At 43.5% G+C, this 27870-nt stretch overlaps 2 protein-coding genes across 3 annotated transcripts; both read left to right on the top strand.

Annotated features, from left to right (window-relative positions):
* The first annotated feature begins 16050 nt into the window (after positions 1 to 16050).
* Positions 16051 to 21988, top strand: LOC148891364 (C2 calcium-dependent domain-containing protein 4C-like). 2 transcript variants are annotated; one of them, XR_016116508.1, is made up of 4 exons: positions 16051 to 16275; positions 19402 to 20170; positions 20945 to 21602; positions 21829 to 21988. XR_016116508.1 is itself a non-coding variant. In XM_089008943.1 (3 exons), exons 2-3 carry the CDS (start codon positions 19433 to 19435, stop codon positions 21494 to 21496), a joined length of 1290 nt encoding a protein of 429 aa, XP_088865069.1. In that variant the 5' UTR covers positions 16051 to 16275; positions 19402 to 19432; the 3' UTR covers positions 21497 to 21988. The 2 variants fall into 2 exon arrangements, 1 of the variants encoding a protein (XP_088865069.1); XM_089008943.1 differs by having other exon boundaries at positions 20945 to 21988.
* An 865-nt stretch (positions 21989 to 22853) lies between these two features.
* fem1a (fem-1 homolog a) lies at positions 22854 to 26682 on the top strand. The gene has a single exon (XM_089008918.1). The coding sequence runs from the start codon at positions 23020 to 23022 to the stop codon at positions 24871 to 24873; it is 1854 nt and encodes a 617-aa protein (XP_088865044.1). The 5' UTR covers positions 22854 to 23019; the 3' UTR covers positions 24874 to 26682.
* Positions 26683 to 27870: the final 1188 nt, after the last annotated feature.

Here is a 27870-nt window from a genome sequence, read left to right as displayed (position 1 = left end):
GCATGAGAAGCGTATTTGAATTCAAAAACAACGAGAAAAAAATTAGTCCGTTGCTAATGACGTAAAGAAATTTTATTATATTAAAATGTATGAAAATAAATGTCGAATGATGGTTAAGACCTACAGATGGCGCCCATGTTCCGACTGTAAAGTCTGCGTTGTCCACATCCGCACACACGCTTGCTTCCGGTTCAGACCTGACTGATTTGTCCTGAACCCCTTTTTTTTTTATCAGTGATTGAGGGCTGAATCACTCTCACGAAGCTTGAACTGCAGTTTGGGGCCAAAAAAAACTATTATATAAGTCTGTGTCATTCTAGTGATGGGAATTCTGTCTCTTTTTAGAGAGCCGGTTCTTTTGTCTCGGCTCACCAAAATGAACCGGCTTTTTGCTCCCAAATGGCTCCTCAGTTTAAATTGATTTACTACCAAAGATAAGGTCAAATGATATGTAAAATTAATTACTAATGCAAAAAAAAACAAACAAACATACAATATATCACGTTTAATGTATATGGCTTGATATTCTTTTGAACTACTTCCGGGTTGAGTGAACGGTGGTGCGTGTGGCTGCCGCTGCTCGCCCGCTTAAAAAATATCCTGTGACTGTAAAGTGTCCTTATGAGTTTTGAAAGGCGCTTATAAATGAAATTTATTATTATTATTATTATTATTATTATTATTATTATTATTATTATTATTATTATTATTATTATTATTATAATTATTATACACGATACAAACAATAGAGTGCTCCGAAAATAATTTAAAGTACAAAAACAAAGATCCATTTCAAAACAAGGTCACTATATACTATATAAACTTTTAACTACAGTATTTACAGTTCGGGTTTGTTTTTCTTGCTTGGGTGCCAATAAAGCACTGGCCCGACCACTGGCAATGTTTTTCCCTTCTACAAGGGGTCAGCATTTCCCTTTTTTTCATGTTAGCGATTTGTCCCAGCATCCGTTGTTGTTAAAGCGCTATATAAACCGATATGTGTGTATTGCATTGTATTTTGGACAGCCGCCCTCATTTCAAGCTCAGATAACTTCAGACCCCCATAATTGAGGAATTAACTCTTTTTCTGGTGAAAGAAGAGAGTCTATGCTTTTTATCACTGTATTGAATGTTTGCCGTGGATCCTGGAATTTCAGTGACAATGACAAAAACCCTGGCACTGGAGTGGACATATTTTTGCATATGTCTGGCAATGAATGAGTTAATACGATCAAGTGAGAAAAAAAACCAACAGAATATACTACTGCACATACAAAATATCGTATGCTTTATTTTTCAGCGATCGAGGTGAAGTGCTGGTCATTTTAACAGGTGATTCTGTTCTTTCTCTTCTTGGGTGATAAAAACATTTCCGAGGCTTAATTGGCATCAGCTTACATCAAATCGAAAGGACTGCGGAAGCCTTTGGCGGCATCAGCCAGAGTTAATTACACACTCCTGTGGCGATGAACCATAACCAAGTGAGGAGGCACACGTTTGCAATGCTAAAAATAACCTATGATTGAGGGATTAATTGTTTGGCAGGGGGGAAGGGGGGGTTCGTCAACGCAACAGAAAATACATGCGTAATGAACATCTGTCAAAGTTAGGAAAGGTGTGATTAAAAGTAGCATTCACATGATTTTAATTTGCAACTTCCTTTCCACAGATGCCTCCTGCCGGTGTTAAACGAGGGACTGGATAGGTGGAGACGTCAAGCAGGTGGAGATACATACAGCGGCCGCATTTTCCCTCCTGCCTTCTTAGTTTCATTTCTCTAAAAGGCCATGGCATTACTTGTTGCTTTAGCAACAGGGGGAAAACGGTTGTCAAGCCATTCCTGCTACACTGTGCATCGTCTTTTTTCAGTCACGCTGAGAGTACGCGTTTCAGACTCTTTTACTAATCAGATCAGAATCAGAATCATCTTTATTGGCAAGTATGTAGAACACACAAAGAATTTGTTTCCGGTAGAACACGCTGCACTAGTATCATCATCAAAACATTGCAAAGAGGCACTATACAGTTCTATTTGGGGTACTGTTTAACGAGTTAATGGCTTGGGGGAAGAAGCTGTTTAAATGTCTGCTGTTACAATGGTGTGCGCCGAGAGGAGCGACTTTGTCAAACGTTGAGTGATTATTGAGCTAATTTCTCTCGTTGGGGCGACAATAAAAACGTCCATCAAATTCATCTAAGGAGCAATTTTTCCTGGAGTGCTGAGAAATCCAAGTTGACATACAGTAAAGTCTCGTGATATCGATATCGGATATATCGATAGTCCCGGTTATATCGATATTTTTTCGGACTCCCTTGAATATCGATATAACGAGACTTTACTGTATATAAATCCAAAGATTAAACTTCCTTCAAAGCTGAATCCAATTGGCCACTTAAATCAGTCACTGCCAGACATGTGCATAAATGTGTCCATTCCGGTGCCAGGGTTTTTGTCATTGTTACTTGAATTCCACGACCCATAGAATATTGAATTTTAGGACTATTATCTGTACTATTTGAACAGAGACTCAAACCCAGAAAGATTGTCTTCTTACTGCCGGCAGGAGACGCAGCCATTCATGACAGACGTCTGAATTCTGCAGCCTTCTGCCAAGCTATTTATTGAGAGTACATGCAAATTAAAGTGATACATTAGTAAAACATAGTTTTCTTGATTAGAATACCACACCTCTTGAGTATAAGCACGAACAGCTGTAAGCAATAAAACACTTTGTTTTTCATGAACTGATAAATTTGTCATCTGGCTAATGAGCTCTTCCTGTGAAGGAGTTTGAAGTCCTAAATTACTTCTCTGATAAGGAGTTTCCCAAGTCCTAAATTTTGTGCAAGGCAAGATCTCCTAGATGAAGCTGACAGTTTAATGCTGTGTCTGTTGACCTGATTGACCCCAGGTTGTCTGTGCTTCAATTGTGTATTCGAGTCATACATGTAGACTAAGCATATAACAGCAAGAAACTTTTAAATATGATAAGTTCTTATTCTCTACCAACTACATAAATGTTCAATACAATGTTAGAAACTATTTTCTTTCATCAGAAAAAAAGATTTAATTCCTAAATGATATGGATCTGGAGTTATATGAGCTTGAAATGAGGGCGGCTGTCCAAAATACAATCCAATATTGGTTTATGTTGCGCTTTAAAGGACAACCGACGTTTCCGGACAAGTTGTGTTGTATTTTAATAAGATTCCACCGCTTATAGCTATATTTTACGATTTAAGACTCGCCCTGAATATTCAGGAAGTCTTGTTTTTGAGTTGGTGACGAGTCCGTACGTGACGTCACGAAAGGACCGCCCCTGACTGAAAAAAAAAACACACATTGTAGCAGTCCTTCCATCACGTCAATGTATTTTGCTGTACATGTTTGGTCTGAGAACCGTGTTGCACCCAAAAGCCGCCAGAAGAGGGCATCCAAGCTCCATATAAGGAATTTATCAGCCTGTGGAAGCGGAGGTGGCCACTGGAGGTCGCCATTTTGTGCCTCTTTTTTTGGGGGGGTGAGAGATTTCCCCCCAATGTTTCCTCAATATGGCACATATAATTATTTAATCAATTGCAAACATGTATGTTTTCCTCTTCAGAACTATTTGAATCATATTCATAACTGGATGTGTAACAAGAAAGCATATTCTCCGAATCTGAAGCCATTGGTTTGATTCACAAGCAATGCAAGACATCTTGGCGTGACGTCACGAACTGGGGGCGGGACTTTCTGAAAATGCCCAATTCGCAGCTCAATTATTTGCAGATTTTGTACACTTTAAGTCATTTTTATTGGTGTTTTGCATTTGACTAAAATATCATACTGCATGTTTTGGGTATTTTAGATGCTATAAAACGTTTTTCTAATGTCAGTTAAAAAACAAAAAAGTGACGTCGGTTGTCCTTTAACAAGAGTTGAAGCTGGAACAAAGCACTAACATGGGAAAAAAAGGGAAATGCTGCCCCCTTGTGGAAGGAAAAAACATTGCCAGAGGTCTGACCAGCGCTTCATCGGCACCAAAGCATGACAAAAACAAAACCCAAACAAAGTCGGGAATGGCAGCGAATGATTCTGCAAAAGGATACATGATCATTAAAAAAAATCACCACAAAATACTTTCATCGCCTTTGATTTGTTTGTTGATGCAATTTTAAATATGTGTGTGTTTATACAGTTGAGATACTGCAGTGCAAATTAATGTCTTGAGTTGCAAAAAAAAAAGATAACAATGCTGCACTGGTTCAAGATTACTGATTAGTGTTCAAGTGCACGTTGTAGGCGTGTTAAAAAAATCTAAATAAACCCAAGCTCTGTTATGTTAAGTGTGTTCTGTTCTTGTCTCACCACCTAAAGTCCTCCTCCGTTTCAAACACCCTCACCGATGTGTTGCCATTGTGCACCACCAAGGGTGGGCCAAGTGACAAAAGAAAGAGAAATAAAAGGCAAAGCTAACAGCAAGGACAGTGAACTTTTGTAGGATGTTAACAAACTAGCAGGGCCACAGCGACCAGCCGGGATTGTTTCTTTATGTCGCAAATAAAGTCGACAATAAAGTCGCTGATATTCAGTGAGTCATAATACGCCGCGATTACCAATACATGTAATAGCCAATTTGATTGTGGGCGTCGCAAGGCAGAAAGAAGTATGTGTGGAAATAGGAGTCCTATAGGAGGTGCCACACGTCTCACTGTGCGTACGTTGTAAGTTTAATTACAGAATCAAATATATTGTTGTTGTGTTTTTTTCCTGGCTGTATTCGTTCAGATTGTTCTACGTGACAATAAAAGTAGATGGAATTCAACGTAAGGCATTAAAATATGTTATGTAATGACATAATTTTGCTACCGGTAGCACGATTCACTTACTACGTCTGCCTTTTCATTCTGCGGTTTGTGGTTTGAGCGCTATCAAAAACAGCGTTCTTTGAAAATCGTCCTTTGTTGTATTATACATAATGACACAATTATACATAAAGTAGCCTTTGGATGTCAATCGTTCATTTCGATGAGGGCTGCTCGTGTGCACAGATCTGTTCGTGCTTTTTGAAATCCACAGCTTAACAGCATCTGTGAAGTTTCTTTTGTATTTGATTTTTTTAATTCATTATATGATAGAGAATAGACAGAATAGAAGTTATCATGTTTAAAAGTTGAATGCTTAGAAGGCTCACAATGGAAGCTGAGAAAATCTGGGGTCAGTCTGAGGTGAATAGACACAGCCTGTCGAACTCTCATCATCATGTAGGAGATCTGGCCTTGGGCTAATTTTCGACTTGGTAAACTCATTCACAGGAAGAGGTCATTAGCCAGGTTACAAATCTATCAGTTCATGGAAACGACAACCTATTAAAATATCTATGTTCTGTTGTTTTATGGATGTTGGTGCTTGGGACGTCCAGGGTCATGGTTTTACAAACGTATCACTTAAATTTGCATATACTTTCAATATATAGCTTGGCAGAGGGCTGCAGACGTTGGGCATCGGTCATGAATCGGTCATGTTCGAGCCTTTGTTTACAGTGTCCGACCAAACATCTCTGACATTGTATTTTTAAACCAAAAAAATGCAATTTGTACAGTCTTGGGGGACAACAGTTGGTCAATCCGCACGCTAATGAGATCCAATACAAGAGCTGCATCAACATTCTGCTATTTTCAAAACACCAGTTGCAATTCACAGAGGGGTGAAAACGATATTCGCTCTAATTGACTCGCGGGCATATTCTTCTGGATATGTTTATAATAAAAATCTCACAGTGCGATAAAGTGCCGTTGAACGGCACTGCGAATTAATGAGCGAGCCATGGATGGTGTTATGCCGAACACAATTCAAATATGTTTGTTTGCTTTGTTATTGTTTTGGGCACGGGGTTCTTCACTCGACTAAGGTGAGTTGAGGGACATGGATGCAGTTGTAATGATTCTCTTGTTCTTTATCGCCTTGTGCTATTTAAATGACCAAAAAGATGGCTGCTCACGTTCCTATTGTATTGAGAAAAGTAAAGAATTAGATTTCCAACTTGTCATTAATTAGGGACTGCTCGCTGTTACAATGGTGTGGGCCGAGATGAGTGAGTTTGTCAAACGTTGAGTGATTATTGAGCTATTTTTTTCTCGTTGGGGCGGCAATAAAAACGTCCATCAAATTCATTTTAGGAGCAATTTTTCCTGGAGTGGTGACGAATCCAAGTTGATATGTATAAATCTGAAGATTAGACTTCCTTCAAAGCTGAACCCAATTGGCCACTTAACTCATTCACTGCCAGACGTGCATAAATGTGTCCACTCCAGTGCCAGGGTTTTTGTCATTGTCACTTGATTTCCAGGACCTACAGAATGTTGAGTTTTCGGAATACATGAGCGTTCAATACAGAGTTAGAAACCGCAGGCCGTTTTCTTTCATAGGAAAAAACAAAACGGTAATTCCTAAATGATATGGGTCTGGAGTTAAATGAGTTTGAAATGAGGGTGGCTGTTAAAATTACAATGCAATACATACATAATGGTTTATATAGCGCTTTAACAACAGCTGAAGCTGGAATAAAGCGCTAACATGAAAAAATGCAAATGCTGGCCCCTTGTGGAAAAGAAAAAACATTGCCAGAGGCCATGGCCAGCACTGTATCGGCAAGCAGGCATGAAAAAAACAAAACCTGATTAAATTTGGGAATGGCGCTCTATGTCATATTTTCAATTCCTGAATAAATTTGTGAATGGCAGTGAATGAGTTAAGCAATGTTGCTAATCAACTACGTACTCTGTTTCGACCAATACTTTAACATTATGGTTTATCCTTAACTCATTCACCGCCAGATATGTGCAAAAATGAGTCCACTGTAGTGCCAGAGTTTTTGTCATTGTCACTAAAATTCCAGGACCCACAGAATATTGAGTTTTATGACTACATAAACATTCGGTGCTGTCACGATCTAGTTGGCGACCAACGGGTGGCGCTGTTGGCCCCGCCGGCACTTGCACAGGTGTTGGTCGTTCCAATCCGTGGCAGATTGTCACATTCTGGTTGGCGACCAACGGATAGCGCTGACGGCCCCGCCCTAAGTTGCACAGGTGTTCGTTGTCGTCATCAGTGGCAGTTAAAAGGTCTCCCAGCACGACCATTCGGGGGTCGGGTAATTCTATTCATTGTACGTGTTTGCTTCACCCTGGCAAGTTTGTTTCATCTTGGCAGATTTATACTCATGGTTTTCTTTGATACTTTGTACTTTTCTGTTCGGATGACTTTGATGTTTTAGATTTTGTTCCTGCTGATTTATTTTAATGCAATTTGTCAAATACAACCTGCGGCTCCCTCCTGCCTGCTTATTTGGGATCCACAACCATCACCACCTCGCAAACCGTGACAAGTGCAGTGTCAGAAACCTTAGACTCTCTTCTTTCATCAGAAAAAAAAGTTAATTCCTAAGTTATATGGGTCTGGAGTTGTCTGAGCTTGAAATTGGGGCAGCTCTATCAGCACAAAGTATGAAAAACCAAAACCCGAACAAATTCGGGAATGGCGCATATTTTCAATTGCCGAGTACATTTTTGAATGGCAGTGCTTGAGTTAATTTAGTGGGTAGAACACAGACATAAAAAGTAAATAAGTCCAAGACTTTTTGAGGTGTTCACAACAATCTCCTGTGCATGCCATCGTGTGGTTTTAGTGAGTTCCCAAGGCTGCTCCGCTTCGGAAAACATAGCGGTGTCTACTGGAGCGAGTTGAAAGAAAACGAAAAGTCAAAAAGACTTCCTCCTTTTGGTTTTCTTGTTATCGCCTAGTCAAGAAGCTACTGTGTTTCATCCACACTGTCTTACAGATGGTGCAGGTCCGTGTTTCATTTCTGCATTCTCCGTCTTGTCTTCACCCCATCTCCATCTGTCCAATGTTCTGTTCGCCATGTTTACTTGTTCGATGTACTCTCCAGTCATCTGCTCTTTTGGTCCGCATATGCGCTAATCCTCAAACGGGTGTCTCATCACGAGCCCGGAGGCCGACATAGAAATTACTCTCTCTTTAGCAGAGAATGTCGCTTGATGTCTGTTTACCTTTGTTGCCCGTGGCCCCTGACCAGATGGCGTAATGGACTGAAAGAGCCTTAAAGGAGATTTCGGTGCAGCTGGTGAATGAGTCCAACACCAGATAGTACATCGTTTGAAGAATTTTCTTAGCACGATCTCACAAAATATGTCGTTGAGGCAGGGATGCCGTGATGTTTTCCGGAACAAAGTTGTTTGGAATGCATTGTCCATATGTCAAGACTGTGATACAAAGCTATACGATCAACACAAAATCACACACTCGGTAGTTTTTCTGAATGATTCGTTCTCTGAGATGCCATTTTAGAAATGCTCCAGCTTCCTTAAATGTGAGCACCAGGGCCTGCAAGGGCTTCTCTGCTGGCTTAAAAATATCTTAATCACAGACTGATGTTAATTATATTTGGTCCATGAATTCCAAATTGGCTTTTAGCTTCCTTTCATTGCTTTTCCTCTCTTGTGCTACTACCAGATGTGTGTTTTCGTATTTAACTCATTCACTGCCATTCCCAAATTTATTTGGAATTGAAAATATGATGTGGAGCGCCATTCAAGAATTTGTTCGGGTTTTGATTTTTCTTGTTGACGACTAAGCACTGGTCAGACCTCTGGCAATATTTTACCCTTCCACGAGGGGGCAGCATTTGCGTTTTGTACAGCCACCCCCACTTGCACCTCATATTACTCCAGACCCAAATAATTTAGGAATTAACACTTTTTTCTGATGAAAGAAGAGAGTTTTTTTCTTGTTTGGGTGCCGATAAAGCGCTGTGCCAATGTTTGTTGTTTTCCACAAGGGGCAGGATTTCCCTTTCGTCCATCTTAGCGCATTGTTCCAGCTTCAGCTGTTGTTGAAGCGTTATATAAACCAAGACATAAGTATTGCATTGTATTTTGAACATCCACCCTCATTTCAAGCTCAGATAAGTCCAGACCCATATAATTTAGGAATTAACTCTTCTGATGAAAGAAGAAAGTCTAAGGTTTCTTACGCGCATTGGATGTTTATTATGTAGTCCTAAAACTCAATATTCTGTGGGTCCTGGAATTTGAGTGAAAATGACAAAAACCCTGGCACTGGAGTGGACTCATTTTTGCACGTGTGGCAGTGAACGGGGTAAGGGTTGGATTGATTCAGACGTACAACGACTGAAGGCCTAGGTGTCAAATTCACAGCTCGGCTAAAGCCTGAGCATAATTTAGCTGAAACAACAACATCGCCCGGCGAATGTTAACATGGCAGCCTCGTCAAATTTGACTCTGTCACATTCACCTCTGATATTATGATGCGACATCAAAACCGAAAGAGATAATGAAGAAAATATGAAACGCAGCTCTGGCATGGCATCAAAGTGTGCGTATCAGCTTTGTGTAACATGAACAAAGGGATCAGTGTCATGCATGTGCGCTCTCTTTGTTGTTTATGTGTGGGATGTGCGATTTGATATGCGTGATACGACTGATGACACCCGATTTAAAAACATTCATCACTATATGCTTTATTCCAAACGCGTGTTTTTGCCTCGGTGAGAATTTTGTGGGATTTCAGAGGATTTATTTCCCACTATATATTTTTTAATCAGCGCAAACACCATCTTTTATAAATAAACACATGGCCCATTCTAAACATTGACCTCTCCAATCGAAAGTCTGAGTCACACCGTGCGTAATCATTTCTATCTTCTGTGCGGTATGAAGTTAAAGCCAATAGCCACCAGGAGATTTCCAACATTCTCCAAATTAGAGCGCCGCAGCAGCTCTTTCAAAATCACCACAATCCCCCCTGCTGCTTTGCACTTGACTCAACGATTTTGTCCTCGTGGTCGGCTTCAAACGGAGAAATGACTCAAACGCTTTGACTTCAGCTTTGAAGTTTTCAGAGAATAAAGTTTTTAATTCTGTACTCGACTATGAAATCTTGAATCGACACGTCATTAACATAATTAGCGTTCTTTTTTCTTCAGAGTCAACGTGATGAGATCATTCAGTCTGTCAAGAAAGCCCAGCAACTGCTTGCCAAGATTCCAAAGGTAACCTCCCGTGGACTAAAAATAGCAATGTGACTCAATCAAGCATCTGTTGCTATTTTAAAATAGCAGATAAAATAGAGTAGATTCGCTTCATTTATTCCATACACATGGTGAAGGAAAAAAAATTGTACTGTGTATAACAGATGGAGATGTGATATGGGAACACTTTTGCTATATAGCCTCATCCGTCAAAGATCACATAGTGAATACTCACTAATTGTCATGATCTGGTTGGCGACCAACGGGGGGCGCTGTCGGCCCCGCCTGCACCTGCACAGGTGCTGGTCGTCCCGATCAAATTGGCGACCAGCGGGTAGCGACGTCAGCCCTGCCGGCAGCCTCGCAGGTGCTGGTCGTTATAATCAATGACACTTAAAAAGACACCTGGCACGATCATCCGGTGCCGATTCATTGTTTGTTTGCTGCTTGGTTGCAGCATGCATCGTGTACGGGTTTGTTTAACCTTGGCGGGCTTTTACTTTTGGTCTTCTTTTGCTACTTTGTATTTTTTCCATTCAGATCATTTTGATGTTTTACATTTTGTTCCTGCTGACTTTATTTTAATACAATTTGTCAAACAACCTCCTGCTCCCTCCTGCCTGCTTTTTGGGATCCGAACCCGCCATCACCACCTCGCAAACCGTGACAGAATGAATCGGCCAACCATCGGATCCCGCAGGTACATCGGACCCGTCTCATTTCCACCCTGTGCCTGGCAATGCTACGTCCACGTTAGCGCAAGCCTCGTCGAGTTTGAATTGCGTCACTCGACGAGCCGCAACGTCCACGTAAACGTCCGGCCGAGACCTCCTTCCAGGTGGCCGTCCAGGGTGACCCTGGGTGACTGGCATTGCACGCCCACGTCCAGCCACGCTGTCGTCGTGCATGACGGATTGAGTCTCATCCACGACGAGCCGTGCAACGTCCGCGTCAATGTCAGTCCGAGACCCCACTCACCGCTGGATCCCGGAGCGGCTCTGGACCCGTCTCGTTCCCCCGGAGCCGGGCAGTTCACGCCCACGTCGGCGTCCGGCTGAGACCTGGTCCCATACGGCCGTACGGGGTGCCATTCTGCGCCTGGCAGTTCGACGTCCACGCAGAGCCATGCGCCGTCGCGTGAACGTGCGAGAGGGATCGCACTCACGCCCACGACGATCCGTGCCGCGTCTTCGTCCACCCCAGGCCGAGTCCCGTTCCCATCAGGCCGCCGCCCGTCGTATGCTGGAGAGGCCGCGGTTGCCCTCTCCACCGACCGTTCCCTGGCGAGTGGACCTTTTGGGAGACTGTTGGGACTTCTGGAAGCAACCCCTTGAAGGGGGGGTACTGTCATGATCTGGTTGGCGACCAACGGGGGGCGCTGTCGGCCCCGCCTGCACCTGCACAGGTGCTGGTCGTCCCGATCAAATTGGCGACCAGCGGGTAGCGACGTCAGCCCTGCCGGCAGCCTCGCAGGTGCTGGTCGTTATAATCAATGACACTTAAAAAGACACCTGGCACGATCATCCGGTGCCGATTCATTGTTTGTTTGCTGCTTGGTTGCAGCATGCATCGTGTACGGGTTTGTTTAACCTTGGCGGGCTTTTACTTTTGGTCTTCTTTTGCTACTTTGTATTTTTTCCATTCAGATCATTTTGATGTTTTACATTTTGTTCCTGCTGACTTTATTTTAATACAATTTGTCAAACAACCTCCTGCTCCCTCCTGCCTGCTTTTTGGGATCCGAACCCGCCATCACCACCTCGCAAACCGTGACAGAATGAATCGGCCAACCATCGGATCCCGCAGGTACATCGGACCCGTCTCATTTCCACCCTGTGCCTGGCAATGCTACGTCCACGTTAGCGCAAGCCTCGTCGAGTTTGAATTGCGTCACTCGACGAGCCGCAACGTCCACGTAAACGTCCGGCCGAGACCTCCTTCCAGGTGGCCGTCCAGGGTGACCCTGGGTGACTGGCATTGCACGCCCACGTCCAGCCACGCTGTCGTCGTGCATGACGGATTGAGTCTCATCCACGACGAGCCGTGCAACGTCCGCGTCAATGTCAGTCCGAGACCCCACTCACCGCTGGATCCCGGAGCGGCTCTGGACCCGTCTCGTTCCCCCGGAGCCGGGCAGTTCACGCCCACGTCGGCGTCCGGCCGAGACCTGGTCCCATACGGCCGTACGGGGTGCCATTCTGCGCCTGGCAGTTCGACGTCCACGCAGAGCCATGCGCCGTCGCGTGAACGTGCGAGAGGGATCGCACTCACGCCCACGACGATCCGTGCCGCGTCTTCGTCCACCCCAGGCCGAGTCCCGTTCCCATCAGGCCGCCGCCCGTCGTATGCTGGAGAGGCCGCGGTTGCCCTCTCCACCGACCGTTCCCTGGCGAGTGGACCTTTTGGGAGACTGTTGGGACTTCTGGAAGCAGCCCCTTGAAGGGGGGGTACTGTCATGATCTGGTTGGCGACCAACGGGGGGCGCTGTCGGCCCCGCCTGCACCTGCACAGGTGCTGGTCGTCCCGATCAAATTGGCGACCAGCGGGTAGCGACGTCAGCCCTGCCGGCAGCCTCGCAGGTGCTGGTCGTTATAATCAATGACACTTAAAAAGACACCTGGCACGATCATCCGGTGCCGATTCATTGTTTGTTTGCTGCTTGGTTGCAGCATGCATCGTGTACGGGTTTGTTTAACCTTGGCGGGCTTTTACTTTTGGTCTTCTTTTGCTACTTTGTATTTTTTCCATTCAGATCATTTTGATGTTTTACATTTTGTTCCTGCTGACTTTATTTTAATTCAATTTGTCAAACAACCTCCTGCTCCCTCCTGCCTGCTTTTTGGGATCCGAACCCGCCATCACCACCTCGCAAACCGTGACACTAATGAAGGCTGATGCCATAGCACAAACGTGTAGGAGGCGGACTGGAACATTGTTTTCCCTTATACACGGAACCGTTTAACATGAGAAGGGAAGGCAAAAATAAATCATGTCATTTGACTGTGATGGCGAATCTGCAGACAGGCAATCCCGACTATGCTCATAAACAAACTCCTCATTCAAGATGACACTTGTTAATTGTGCGCTTCAGAAAAACATAAGTGACATAATTAAATATATTGTAAAGAATGGTAAAGAATTCAATGGTCAGCACGTTGCTTCTGATTTGAGTGTGCCTCGCTCAATGGCGGCCATATGTGCAGCATCATTTAACACGCAGAATGTCATCATGCACAGTATTATTAAGGGTCATGGGGGGTCTTGAAGCCTATCTCAGTCGTCTTTGGGCACTAGGCGGGGGACACCCCGAACGACTTGGAAGAAAAATGTTCTTATCCCATGACTGTAAAGTGTACTTGAGAGTTTTGAAAGGCGCTTATAAATACAATGTATTATTATTATTATTATTATTATTATTTTACTGCTAGTTCTCTTTATAAGACCGCCTCTGCTCCTGTTCTGAGAGGGCAAAGGAGCTTGAATTGCTTGGGAGAATTTTGCATCGACCAACCAGCACAAATTCTCAGGAGGGCCACTTTTCCTAAGGTGTCCTCCTGCAGCACTCAATTTCATTCTGCCCAAACGTTTTTTTTTTACATTCGCATGCATGTCACAAATGTGAGTGCCATGTCACTCTCACATTTAGACATAATTTGAAAAGAAATGAGTGTTCAGAAAGCTAAATTGATGGCGAGCGCACGGGATGATTCATCTCAGTGTCTAATGGGGCTTCACCAATCCCTAATGGACTTTGTTCTATTTTCAGATGGAAAAATAAATGGGTGAATCTTTTCGTTCAAGTGATTGCCTTTAAGGTTCCAAAACTTCTATTTAAACGACGACACTTACATTTGTTAATAATAATAATGATAATACATTTTATTTTGACGCTCCGTTCAAAACTCTCAAGGACACTTTGCACTCATGGGATAAGAATTTTTTTCACTGCCAGATGATGTGCAAAAATGTGTCCACTCCAGTGCCAGGGTTTTTGTCATTGTCACTCAAATTCCAGGTCCCACAGACTATTGAGTTTTAGGACTACATAAACATTCAATACAGTGTAAGAAACCTTACAGTCTCTTCTTTCATCAGAGAAAAGAGTTAATTCCTAAGTTATATGGGTCTGTAGTTAGATAAGCTTGAAATGGGGGCAGCTGGACAAAAAACAACACAATACATTTATGTAGTGCTTTCACAACAGCTGAAGCTGGAATAAAGCACTAACATGGGCAAACGGCAAATGCTGCCCCTCTCGTGGAAGGGAAAACATTGCCAGAGGTCTGACCAGTGCTTTATCGGCACCTCTCGCGAGACAAAACCAAACCCGAACAAATTCGGGAATGGCGCTCCACGATATGCTTTACATTCGCAAATGGCAGTGAAAGACTTAAAGGACAACCGACGACTCTGGACAAGTTGTGTCCATAATTTGTAAAATGGCTTCAAATGACTTCTACTGGGCGTATTTTAATAAGATTCCACCGCATGTAGCTATATTTTACGTTTTAAGACTCTCGCTGAACATTCAGGAAGTCTTGTTTTTAAGTTGGTGACGAGTCCTCACGTGACGCCAGAAAAGGACCACCTCCTGACCGTAAAAAAGACGCATTGTATCTATCGTCTTTCCATCACGTCAATGTATTTTGCTGTACTGTTTCTTTTGAAACCCTTGTGTTACATCCAAAAGACGCCAGCAGAGGGAGTCCAAGCTCCATGCAAGGAATGTATCAGCCTGTGGAAACGGGCTGATTCATTCCTCACAGGAGCTGGTCGCCATTTTTCTGCCTCTTTTGTGGGACGTTACATTGCAGTCCAGATGCCTCAAAATGACACGGAAGGACTTCTTTAATCGATGGCAAACATGTCTGCTTTCGTCTTCAGAACTATTTGAATCATATTCATAACTGGATGTGTAACAAGAAAGCATATTATCTGAATCTGAAGCCATTGTTTTTATTCTCCAGCAATGCAAGACGTCTTGGCGTGACGTCACGAACTGGGGGCGGGACTTTCTGAAAATGACCAAATCGCAGCTCAATTTTTTGGAAATTTTTATTGGTGTTATGCATTTGACTAAAAATATCATACTGTGTGTTTTGGGTATTTTAGATGCTATAAAACGTTTTTCTGACGTCAGTTAAAAAACAAAAAAGTGACGTCGGTTGCCCTTTAAGTGTTATGAAAAGTGAACCTGCAGTATAATGTTTATATTTTTTAAACACAACAAAGCGGTGACTGGTGACACCTACGTGATTGCTGCTCATCCACCTCCATGTTTAACACCTGGCAAGAGGCTCAGTGTGTTGGAAACATTTTGGGCTTCCATCAAACACAAACTGATCAAGATAGAAGCAACAAAAATCCGCATTACTTCCCACACTTTGGATTCAACAGATTTGCAATCTTTATTTAATCTAAAAAAAACTTTCGAACCCTCTCTTTATTCTTTAAACAGTCAAATTTTAAAGTAAAATCTTTACTTATTCAATTGGCACAGAACGACGACCCTTCACCCCTTCTCTCACTATCTATCTATCTATCTATCTATCTATCTATCTATCTATCTATCTATCTATCTATCTATCTATCTATCTATCTATCTATCTATCTATCTATCTATCTATCTATCTATCTATCTATCTATCTATCTCTACGTATCTACCTATCTACCTACACTGTATATCTATCTTCTTAATGATGTTGTTGTTATGCTTCACAAATCCTTGTGTTCGATGAAGAAAGCGTTATTTCTCTCTACCTCATCAGCACACCGTTGAATAGTGCAATTAAGGGCTCTGGTTTTATTTGCACTCTCTGCGTTGCGTTACAGTAACGACGTAACGGGAGTGACTGCCTCATACGTCCACCACACACATACAAGGAGTCAGTTTATGGCGGAGAAGCCAACTGAAATCACTGCGACGTTCAGCTTCCAAACGGACGATGTGAGATTATTTGTAGGTGATTTTAAATTGGATTGTGACCCCCCCCCCCTCCCTCAAGCGAAAAATGAATTGTTGGTCAATATCTTGGGAGGCTTTCACAACGTCCCTATTGGCTGTTGGCTTGAGCGCAGCTCAATCGTTATAAAACGGGCGCCTGATCTCGATGCTTTCCTCGCCACCGCTTCTGGATCACATTTGAAGCAGACGAACGTTTTAATCGTACGCATCACTTCTCAAAACTGTTTGGAGGAAGCCAGAAGTTCTGCAGTCAACAGGTAGGTTTGGTGAAAATCGTCAAGAAACTTCTACTATGTGAGAAAGGGTTGAAAAGGAATTCGCATGCTGTTTATATCGTTGCTTGCAGGTTAAAAAAACGTGTATTTGAATGTCCATTTGCGACAGCATTTTTTTCTGTATAAATCATCAAACCGTGAATGTGAAATCATTCATTTTGAATGAAATCATTATTACCTTGTATTTTCTGGGATTTTGGGTGTACAGTACTGTGTTTTATATTTTGAGATTGTATCAATTTCTTATAATTTGTAACGGAATATTTTAAAACATGTATTTATAATATATTATAATATATTATTTTAAAATGTGTTTCAATGTTTTCTCTTTTGTGTGTCTGTGTGTGTGCATATATGTGTGTGTGTTTGTCATTTAATATTTGACGATGAGTCCAAATTGAGTTTTAAACAAAACGTCATGTTAAATGTGTTCTTTTCATATGCACTTCTTGTCAAATGTACGCAGGAAAGTAGTGGTTCCATAAAAACTCACTGGGGCTAGTTATTACATTTTACGTCAGATATTATTACATCACAGAGTACATGTGGGAAAGTCGTTAAGATTGCACAACTGTCCATGTTTTGATGTTCCTGTTGTGTTTATTATTTTGCCTTGTGTTGTTGTGAAGTGCTTTGTTACAGCTGCTGCTGTTGTGAAAGAACGTGCCATATAAATTAGTGTTGTATTGTCTTGTATTCTGTGTTTCTTTGCAGCCTCAATGTTTACTGACAGGTAGAAAATATTCACCCATTACCATTGAGACTGACATGATCTCTTGACAAGATATCTAAAAATCTGAATCTAAATGATTCTTAAATTGACAAAAACAAAATGGTAATTCAACAGCCATATTTTTTTCAGTGTTGATAAGCTTATACTTTCAGTGACTGTACTTTGTATGACATTTTTATTTGGTGGTCTGCCACGACATTTTCTTTGGTAAACACAAATCACACACTAACATGAGAATGCATAAAATGATTTTTGAAAATACAGTGATACCTCAAGCTTATGAACTTAATTGGTTCCCAGAAAGTGTGTGAAGGCGAAAAGTGTGTCTTCCAAACATTAATTTCCCATAGGAATACATGAAAAATGAGAATAATCCGGTTCCAGGTCCCCATAAAACATACTTTTCTACTGAGTAAGCCTTAAAACTACACAACATATACCTTATTTTATTTATAATAAATGTGCTATTGTATTGTATAATAAATTCAATATTGTATAATAAAGTCCTTATACAGGTAAGATCCGATTTACGACCGGTGCGAGTTCCGACCACCCGTACTTACGACCACGACCGCCAGACTTTTTTTTTTTATTCTATGGCTGCCACAGCTACAGCCAGCAACGCGACAGAGACAGAGGTCCGTGCATGATGATTTATTAAGCTACAACACAAAGCACTGTTCCTAAAACGAGGACCAGGAGAATAATCAAAAATAACGAATACGAAAAACGACGAGTGGGGTGTGGCAATGTGAACCCCACAATGGCGAAAAGCAACTCGCACACGGTACAATCCCAAAAGGATTACGGGATGTGGGGGGCTCGGACCGCGCACCGAAGACAAAGTCCAGGGTAATACAAAGTACAAACACAAGTTGACAGCGTCCCGTTTTCGTACCCACTGTCCTGAAGAAGGAAGCGGGGAGGCGTGGCCCCACTCCCAGCTGTCAATCCGAACGTGACAATATCGAACAAGTAGGGTGTTTATTTGCCGGAGCATCATTGCACAAAATGACGTTACAAAATAACTGTTTCTTAACAAACGCGTATGACAATTTTCACCAAGGCCGAGGCAGAGCGGGTGGGATCGCCGCGACGCGAACGCCACGTTGGGCTCACGGTCAGCGTCGCCGCCTCTTTGAGACAGGTGACCTCTTCTGGCTTCTCCGTTAGCAAGGAGAGCGATTTTTGGACAGCTGTTTTTTTTGACAGCTCGCATAAGCTCGTTGTAAGATTTATAATTGAACTGTCAACATTTTTGTATATACAGTAAAGTCTCGTTATATCGATATTCAAGGGAGTCCGAAAAAATATCGATATAACCGGGACTATCGATATATCCGACCCTGTTTGCATGTAATTTTCTCCGTGCGTGCATAGAAATAGTATCGATATAACCGGGACTATCGATATATCCGATATCGATATAACGAGACTTTACTGTAATAGTATTCAATCGAAAACGTTGCTTAAAAACAACAGATTGACATCGTATACTATCCTGTCGTATAGGAGTTGCCAGCGTGTCGTCATTTGTTATGATCATGTGATCCTCACGTCAGCCATTTTGAATGCTTTTCGATTTACGGCCGTTTGACTTACGACGGTTTTGTCGGAACGGAAACTGGTCATAAGTCGGATATTACCTGTATTTATCTTTGTGATGGTCGTTGATGTAGTTGCCTCTTGATGATATCCGAGTGAATTTGCGGTGCTTTCTCGGCAATAATACACTCACACACTGTCCCCTGCTAGCTGCTTTTCGTTAATCCAAATCAACAGAAATTTTTCAACCTCTGCTATTGCCTGAGACCGTTGCTTAGACAACACAGAAACACCCTTAGCCACACGTAGCAATGGTCGACTTAGCATACTGGTAATGATACGCTAAGTCACACAAACGCACACCTCGTTCGTGTTTTTCGATGATCTTCTTCTGCTCGACCGTAATTTTCTTTTGTGTCCTCTTCGGCTTAACACTAGCCTGTGGTGGCATCTTTTTCGGTCCCAAAAAAGCAAAAGTACTCCACTCGAAAACAAACCACATATGCCACGTATTCACTCAGAGAAGGGGTGTGTGGAAAAGTAGTCCGGCAGCCATGGAGCCGCTGTTCGGCCATGTGGTTTGGTGTTCTTCCGCCGAAAACTAGTCTGCCAGCCATTGTGGCACTCCGTGTGTTTCCCGAAAACTAGTTCGGATGCTAAGATTATATTCTCGCAAATTTAATGTTCATAAGGCGAAAGGTTTGTGAGCAGATGCGTTCGTAAGCCGAGGTATCACTGGATATCGTTTAGTTTTGAATCACCTTGCTGTACTGCAGGATCAATTTCCATTGACGATCTCTGATATTCCTTCTGTGAAAAAAACTGTTTAGTAAATGCAGATTTGACACGCCTTGGTTGGACATGTGGCTACTGGAGAAGCTACGTAGCAAAATAGAGAGCAGTGGAACACAATCTCAGCTCCCGCAGACCACCGAGGCCATTCCAGTGTCTGTATACGCTAATGTGCTCACGCCTGGAAAAATTCCAGATTTTTTCATCCCCCCCACACTCATCTGCTGCCCACCGGAGGAATCGGCAACCCCTGAGCAGCCTCAGCACTGCTCCGCCTTGCGACCCTCCACCTCCGATCATGTCATCTGTGTGCAGAGCCCCAGAGCTCACAGCAGCAAAAACCCCTGCAGCCCTCGCCTCTTTTCCCGTTTGGGTGGGGACGCACGTAATCTCCAAAAGTCAGCGAACCGTCACATTATTCAAATCGAGAGTGCAGACGAGCCAGCCGCCGGGACTTGGGACGCCAACACCAACGCAGATCCTCAGTCACAGACCGCCATGTCACTACCTTACGTCCCTAAGGCTCAGACCTCCTATGGCTTTTCCACCTTAGTGGAGTCTCCTCATACCCGACGCAAGGAGAGCCTATTTCACAGCGACCCCAGTAGCCCTCTTACCTCCCCGATCTCCCAGAGGCGCTCACAAGGGGCGACTCATCTAACTCCGTCCAACACCAACCCTTACCGTTACTTCAGTGGCGGCGAGAGTGACACCTGCTCCTCGGCGGACTCGTCCCCTTTTAACTCTCCTTTGCTGTCCCGCTCGGCGTCCCTCCTGCGCTCCATCACACAAGAGACACAAGCCAAGGCAAGTGGTTACCTTTTTTGCCTTTTTGAATTGAAACCACTTCACATGAAGTCTGAAATTTTCTAACCTGAGATTAACTCATTCACTGCCAGAAATGTGAAAAAAAATTGTCCACTCCAGTGCCAGGGGTTTTGTCATTGTCACTTGAATTCCAGGACCCACTGAATATAGAGTTTTAGGACTACATAAACAGTCAATACATCATTAGAAACCTTAGGCTCTTTTCTTTCATCAGAAAAAGAGAGTTAATTCCTAAATTATATGGGTCGGGAGTTATAAGAGCTTGAAATGAGGGCGGCTGTCCAAAATACAATGCAATAGTAGCACCCAAGCATGAAAAAACAAAACCCGAGCAAATTCAGAAATGGCGCTCCACGTCATATTTTCAAACCCCGAATAAATTCGTGAGTTGCAGTGAATGTGTTAATCATCATATGGCTATGTTTTCCATCGTCACTTTATCTACCCCAGTGAAGGATGACGCCCCATAATAATGTCCAAAACGTTTATTATGGAACACCGTGAAAACTAAAAGACATTTAAAACAACAATCGATATTACTACAATCTGTTCGATGAGACATAAATACGCAAATTAATAACGTACTGCGTGCACCTTGTTAACCGAAAGTAGATCAATTTTAATGATGTGGAACGGACGGTATCATTCTTTCTCTAGCGATTTCTCTCGCACATCGAACTGCACGCTGCGGAAAAGAAATATCAACATTCTGGGTATTGCCAGTTTACACGTGTGTTTCTCGTTTGTCTTGAGGTATCTCGTGCCAAGCGCTCCCTGGCTCGCCACAGCTCTCTCTCCACGGATGATTGCAGCTCTGCCGACAACAGCCCCAACATGCAGCGCCGGCGTATGCGTTGCCCTACCTCTCCCGCACTCCGCAAAGGCAGGACAAGCAGCTCCAGGGCTTTGGCATCTGACCCCTTGCAGCGTGAACACACCATTAACCTGCACAAGGGCGGGACACTCAGACTTAGTACGCACTACGACCCAGAGGCGGCAAGGCTGAGGGTTCGCGTGCTATCGGCGGAGGCCATTTATGGCCAGCAGACAGACCTGAAGAGCATCAACTGCTGTGTGGCGCTCTACCTGAAACCTGGCAAGAAACAGAAACAAAGAAGCACCATTATAAAGAATAGCAGGAATCCCATTTTTAACGAGGACTTCTTTTTTGACTCACTGCCTAAGGCACAAGTCAAAAGTCTAGCCATGAAGATCAAGGTAGTGAATAAGGGAACCAGTTTGAAGAGAGACACACTTCTTGGAGAAAGAGAAGTGCTGCTGAGTGAGCTGCTCATGGGCCTGTAGGGAAATCCCTGTCAGGACTTTGGTGAAAAACAAGCAGCCCTTCATCTTCTGAGCCGTTATTTTATCACCTTCATTCCACTTCAGAGATTGTATCGATCCCGGAGAGGTAAAAGAAATCATATCTTGCACACTAAGAGCCAAACCAAAAACCAATTTAACAGTCTAAATACAGTGGAACCTTGTTTACGTATCGGAATTGCACAATGTATCACCGTTTTCAATTAGATGTAATGGTCTAGTTTCCATGGAGTCGGTATTGCTGCAATGATGCCAAATGATATTGTATCAACTGTGCTTTGTCAAATGAACGATGCCCTTTTTCTTTTTGACAGATGCCGTATTTGCTTATGTACTGGCTCCTGAATATAACACCCCCGAGGCTGCTGTGTCTTGCTGTCAAAATAATAAGTTCATCTATGTTCCAAAGAACAATGCTTTATTTATGTTTGATGTCGTTTGAATTGAAGCATTAATAAAGTGGTTTGTCGTGTATTTGCCTATTTCGTGTATTTAAAATGATTTGTTCATGTTTTTTTTAATACACAAATCTACCGAAGTGATCCTGAGGGTCAAGAAGAAGCTGGAAGACATTTGAGAGGCTTCTTCTCGTTTATGTGCATAAAATATTGTCTCTGTGAATTCCAACTCCCTGTTTAATATTTGGAACATAGATATCTGATTGAAATGTGCCTCGCAGAGAAAAGGGCAGCGAGAACCAACAACAGGTTACCAAGGTATGTTGAAGTTGGTAATTTCGAGTTCTAATGGCATTCAAGGGAATACGAAAATGAGTCATTCCCATAATGTGGTACGTGGGCGCCCTCGAATGGAACTCGATAGAATCACAGGTAATGACAATTCCGTGGTACGGTATTTGAGTTTTAAATTGAGTACTGTATATTTGCAGTCCATCTTAAATAAATAGTCTTAAAGCATCGATGTGGGTACATGTTTTATCGAGATTTCTTTGAAGAACACACGTTAACATATGACTCACGTTGACAGATGTTCTTACGCGCTTTTAAGTGTTCAATTCTTATTACCCGAATACTTTTTACCAAAAGAATATTTATATTAACGCTTCCAAGTTGAACGTCAATGTGTCATATCGAAGGGAGCTTTGGGATTCCCAACCTTTAACGTCGCATTGACGTGACAGGTGTCAGTTTACGAAGGCAATAAGTGTACCTTGATTGTTCGAAATCAAAAGAACCCACCAGCTGGATTGAGTTTTTTTAATCCCATTGCATTGTGTGACAAGTAGTTTATTATTATGGGACATAGCGTCAGCATCTCCGCGGTTAAAACTACGTCACCCACAATGCAACACGGCCACGGTAAACACAGAGCTGTCAAGCAACACAAACGCCATCTTGCCAGCGCCCTCAAAATGGAAGAAAGATGAGAGCTCGAACCATAACCCAGACAGAAATTCTCCCTTTTTGAAGCCAAACTCACCTTTTTGGTGGTAAACTAGTGGTTATGGGGTTGATGTCATGTGACACAACGCTGAGCCTTTAACAATGGATATAACGACGGCGGTGTTCAACGCGGCCAGAGATGGTAAGCTGAAACTTATCCAGAAGTTGCTGAGCAACAAAACTCCCGACGAGCTCGAAGCTTTAGCCGAAGAGAAAACACAGGGAGGTACGCCTCTTTTGATAGCGTCACGATATGGACATTTAGAAGTCGTAGACTACCTCCTTGAATATTGTCGAGCGAACGTCGAACTCGGGGGCTCGGTGAACTTTGACGGCGAGACGATCGAAGGAGCGCCTCCATTGTGGGCGGCTTCTGCTGCCGGTCACCTCGCCGTTGTCAAGACGCTTTTAAAACACGGTGCTTCGGTGAACAACGCGACTCTAACTAACTCTACTCCGCTACGGGCTGCCTGCTTCGACGGCCACTTGGAAATCGTCCGTTATCTGGTGGAGCACAGGGCTGACATGGAGGTGGCCAATAGACACGGTCACACTTGCCTCATGATCTCCTGCTACAAAGGCCACAAGGAGATCGCCAAGTTTCTCCTGGACCGCGGTGCCGATGTCAACCGTAAAAGCGTCAAGGGAAACACGGCCCTCCACGACTGTGCCGAGTCCGGCAGCCTGGACATCATGAAAATGTTGTTAAAGTGTAGCGCTCGCATGGAAAGGGACGGTTACGGGATGACCCCTCTCCTCGCCTCCAGCGTTACTGGACACACCAACATTGTGGAGTACCTTGCCCACCAGCCCCGCACTTCCAGGGAGGAACGCATAGATGCGCTTGAGCTGCTCGGAGCCACTTTTGTGGACAAGAAACGGGATCTATTGGGGGCCATGAAGTACTGGCGACGGGCCATGGAACTTAGGCAACCAGGAGAAAAAGCAGGGTGCCTGACCAAGCCCCCACCCGGGCCACCCGTTCCCGCCTATGGCTGCGCGCAGGAGGTGAACAGTGCAGAGGAGCTGGAAGCTCTGATCACAGACCCCGACGAGATGAGGATGCAGGCCTTGTTGGTTCGCGAGCGCATCCTGGGACCATCCCACCCGGACACCTCATATTACATCCGCTACAGGGGAGCCGTCTACGCCGACTCGGGCAATTTTGAAAGATGCATCAGCTTGTGGAAATACGCTTTGGATATGCAGCAGAGCAACCTGGATCCACTCAGCCCCATGACGGCCTCGAGTTTCTTGTCCTTCGCCGAGCTCTTCTCCTTTGTCCTTCAAGACCGTGCCAAAGGTACCCTGTCAACACGCGTCACCTTCCACGATCTGATGACGGTGTTGGGTAAAAGCGTGCGGGAGGTGGAGCGAGCCGTGGCGCAAAAGGACAATCCCCCAGAAGCCCCTCAGTTCACCAAAGCGCTCGCCATTATCCTCCATCTCATCTTCTTGCTTGAGAAGCTGGAGTGCAACCCTGAGCAGGAACACCAGAAGAAACACACGGTCTACCGCCTCCTAAAGCTAAACCCCCGCGGGCGTTGTGGCTTCACGCCGCTCCACATGGCCGTGGATAAGGAAACCACGTCCGTGGGTCGCTACCCGGTGGGGCGATTCCCCTCCCAGGCGGTGGCGTCGCTTCTCCTGGAATGCGGCGCCGACGTGGACGCGCGGGACTGCGACAACAACACGCCGCTGCACGTGGCCGCCTGTAACGGCTGTCCGGAGATCATGGCGCTTCTCATGAAAGCCGGCGCTCACTTTGATGCCACCAACGCACGAAAGAAAGCACCCTACGAGCTGTTAGATGAGCATAATATGGGTGACCCGGCTCTTTACCCGCTTAACTACATCACCCTTCAGTGCCTGGCGGCTCGTGCGGTGGAAAAGCACAAACTTCCCTACAGGGGGCTCATCTCTGAGGAGATGGAAGCTTTTATTGAGCTGCACTGACCTCTGTTAAAATCTCCCCATGACACTAATTCGCAACCAAATGTATTATGGCCTGTTGCTTGCTTTACTTCTCCTTTGTCTCACCATAGTCCAACATTTAATATGAAAAGTGACACGACATTGATGCATCGAGTGAATGACCGCACACAGTCGACATGAAAGCCATGGATCGATATTGCTTTTGTGACGTACTCAATGGATGATTCGGCAAAACCCAACCAGCCATATTTGCTTGTCGGTATTTATCAGTTTCTGGTTGGTTCTTGTTTGATGATATTCTCTTTGGAAAGATGAGAAAAAACCCGCTGTGCCAAATTTGCTAACGTTAGCTTCTTTTGGACATGTAAAAGACACAAATATCATTCTCGATGATAACATGCTAGTTATTTGCTTTGATACTTGGAATTCCTCAGGTCATTTTGAGAGACGGAAATTTGAAAACAAATGAAAAGAGCCATGTTATTGTTTGGCAGTATTAACAGCAAAGATTCACTGTGAAGCAATGGGACTACTGGATGACTTGTTATTGGCTTCTCACAGTTTAACAGAACTGCTTTATTGACATTTTTTTATTAAGATGTTTCCTGGAAATGCCTTAACATCCAAATTGTCGCTTTTACATGAACACTGCATGCGGCATTCGCGACACTGATGGCACATGGACACAACAGATTTTCCTGGTAAAGTGATACCTCCGCATACGAACGCTTCAGCTCATGAACATTTCTCCTTACGAACATTAAATTTGCGAACATATAGTCTCGAATGACGAACTAGTTTTCGGCGGACGAATCAAACCACACGGTCGAACAGCGCCACAGTGGCTGGGGGACTAGTTTTTGTCACCCCCTTTCTTTGAGTGCAGACGTGGCTTGTTAATCGAGTGTAGTACTTTTGCTATTATGGGACCCAAAAAGACCCTAACACAGGCTAGTGTTAAGCCGAAGAAGACACAAGAAAATTACGGTCGAGCAGAAAAAGGAGATCATCAAAAAACACGAATGAGGTGTGCGTTTGTGTGACTTATTGTCCCACGATCAGTATCCTAAGTTGACCATTGCTACGTGTGGATAAAGGTGTTTTTGTGTTGTCTAAGCACAGACTGTAGCACAGGCAATAGAAGAGGTTGAAAAACTTATGTTGATTTGGATTAAGGAAAATCATCTAGCAGGGGACCGTGTGAGTGAGGGTATTATTGCCGAGAAAGCTCAGCAACTTTACTCGAATATCATCAAGAGGCAACTACATCAACGACCATCACAAAGTTCAATAAAATGACTTTATTATATAGTACAGTTTATTTCTTTAATTACAGTACAATATCACATTTATTATACATAAAATAAGGTATATTTTGTGTTGTTTTAAGGCTTATTTAGTAGAAAAGTATGTTTTATGGTGAGCTGGGAACGGATTATTCTCATTTTAATGGTTTATGGGAAATAAATGTTCGGAAGACGAACTTTTTGCATTACAGACACTTTCTGGAAACCAATTAAGTTTGTGAGCTGAGGTATCACTGTACTTATTGATGTCCAACTGTTTAAAATCCATTTGAACTTCAAATTGGTCACCAACTGAATCCATGGGTTTGTGGCCACTCAGACACATCTCAGTCTTATTTTTAATAGTCTCTTTCTTTTTGTTTGCATTGGCTCAAAATGTCCGCCAAGTTGAATGCTGACCTCAAATGCTCAAAATGGACGTCCTTTCAGGCCACAGACTGTTGCTGCCTTCTTTTTTGTTGCCGGTATGAACATCATGTGTGTGTGTCAGAGAACGCCTGAATAAAATTCAAGTCTGGCAGCAGGAACTGTGTGGTAATTCCATCTCTGATTTCTATCCAATCAGAATCATCTTTATTGGCCAAGTGTGTAGAACACACAAGGAATTTGTCTTCGGTAGAACATGCTGCACTATTTTCATCATGAGAAATAAGTATGGAGGACACTTTAATCTAATTCCTTCATGTAAGTGGTAGTGGGCAGGGTGTGAAAGGGTCCAGTAGGACCATCTATTTTTTTAACGTACTCCTTGCAAGGGGTTGCAGGCATGCTGGAGCCAAAATCAAACTTTTCACTTGTGAACATGCTAACCAATCGTTGAGATGCTCACATAAGATTTAACTCATTCACTGCCAGACGTGCAAAAATGTGTCCACTCCAGTGCTCGGGTTTTTGGCATTGTCACTCGAATTCCAGGACCCAGAGAATATTGAGTTTTAGGACTACATAAACATTCAAAGCAGCGTAAGAAACCTTCGACTCTCTTTGATCGCAGCAGAAAAAAAGAGTTAATTCCTAAATGATATGGGACTGGAGTTATATTAGCTTGAACTTGTCAAAAGTTTCATCATTTTCAATTTGTCAAAAGTGGAGTCTTAACTGATGTCTTCACTCAAATACGGGTGACTCACTTAAACTGCAGTTTACTGAAATAAAGAATAGCAGAAACCCGATCATTGTGGGTCATGCGTTCGGCGTATAAATAGGGTGTAATGAGCGTCACTGCTGCGGGACAGCGGTAGAAACAGACGGGTTGCTCCCCTTTCTAAATTTAGGGCCCTTTTGCTCCTAGTAACTGTCCTGAAAATGGGGACAGTGTCACACTTGCCACTTAGACAGGTGACAGGGTGACAAGAACTGATGGCACTCGATACAACAGAGTTGTCCTTGATTGCAGACCGAATGACAAACACTGAACTCATCTGGCCCCAAATGAATACAGCTATGTTAGCGAGACAAATTTGAAATTTGATTAGGTCAAGACACAGTCTCATTGTTAACATTGGTGATGTCAGTCGACACTATTGATTGCGAAGGCTGCGCATAGATCAAATTGAAATGGCAACTCGCGGTGGCTCAAATCTGATTGAACAAAAGAAACCCCTCCTCCATTGTGAAACATTAGCAGTACAACCAAGAGAAATGCTACACTAGGAAGATTAGACTGAATAAATCATACCAGTTTATGAAGCAAATATTAGTTTTTAAGTTA

Source organism: Hippocampus bargibanti, linkage group LG11, assembly GCF_051943395.1.
Source record: "Hippocampus bargibanti isolate YZ-2025 linkage group LG11, ASM5194339v1, whole genome shotgun sequence".
NCBI classification, from domain to species: domain Eukaryota; kingdom Metazoa; phylum Chordata; class Actinopteri; order Syngnathiformes; family Syngnathidae; genus Hippocampus; species Hippocampus bargibanti.
This window is presented reverse-complemented; position numbering and strand designations above follow the sequence as displayed.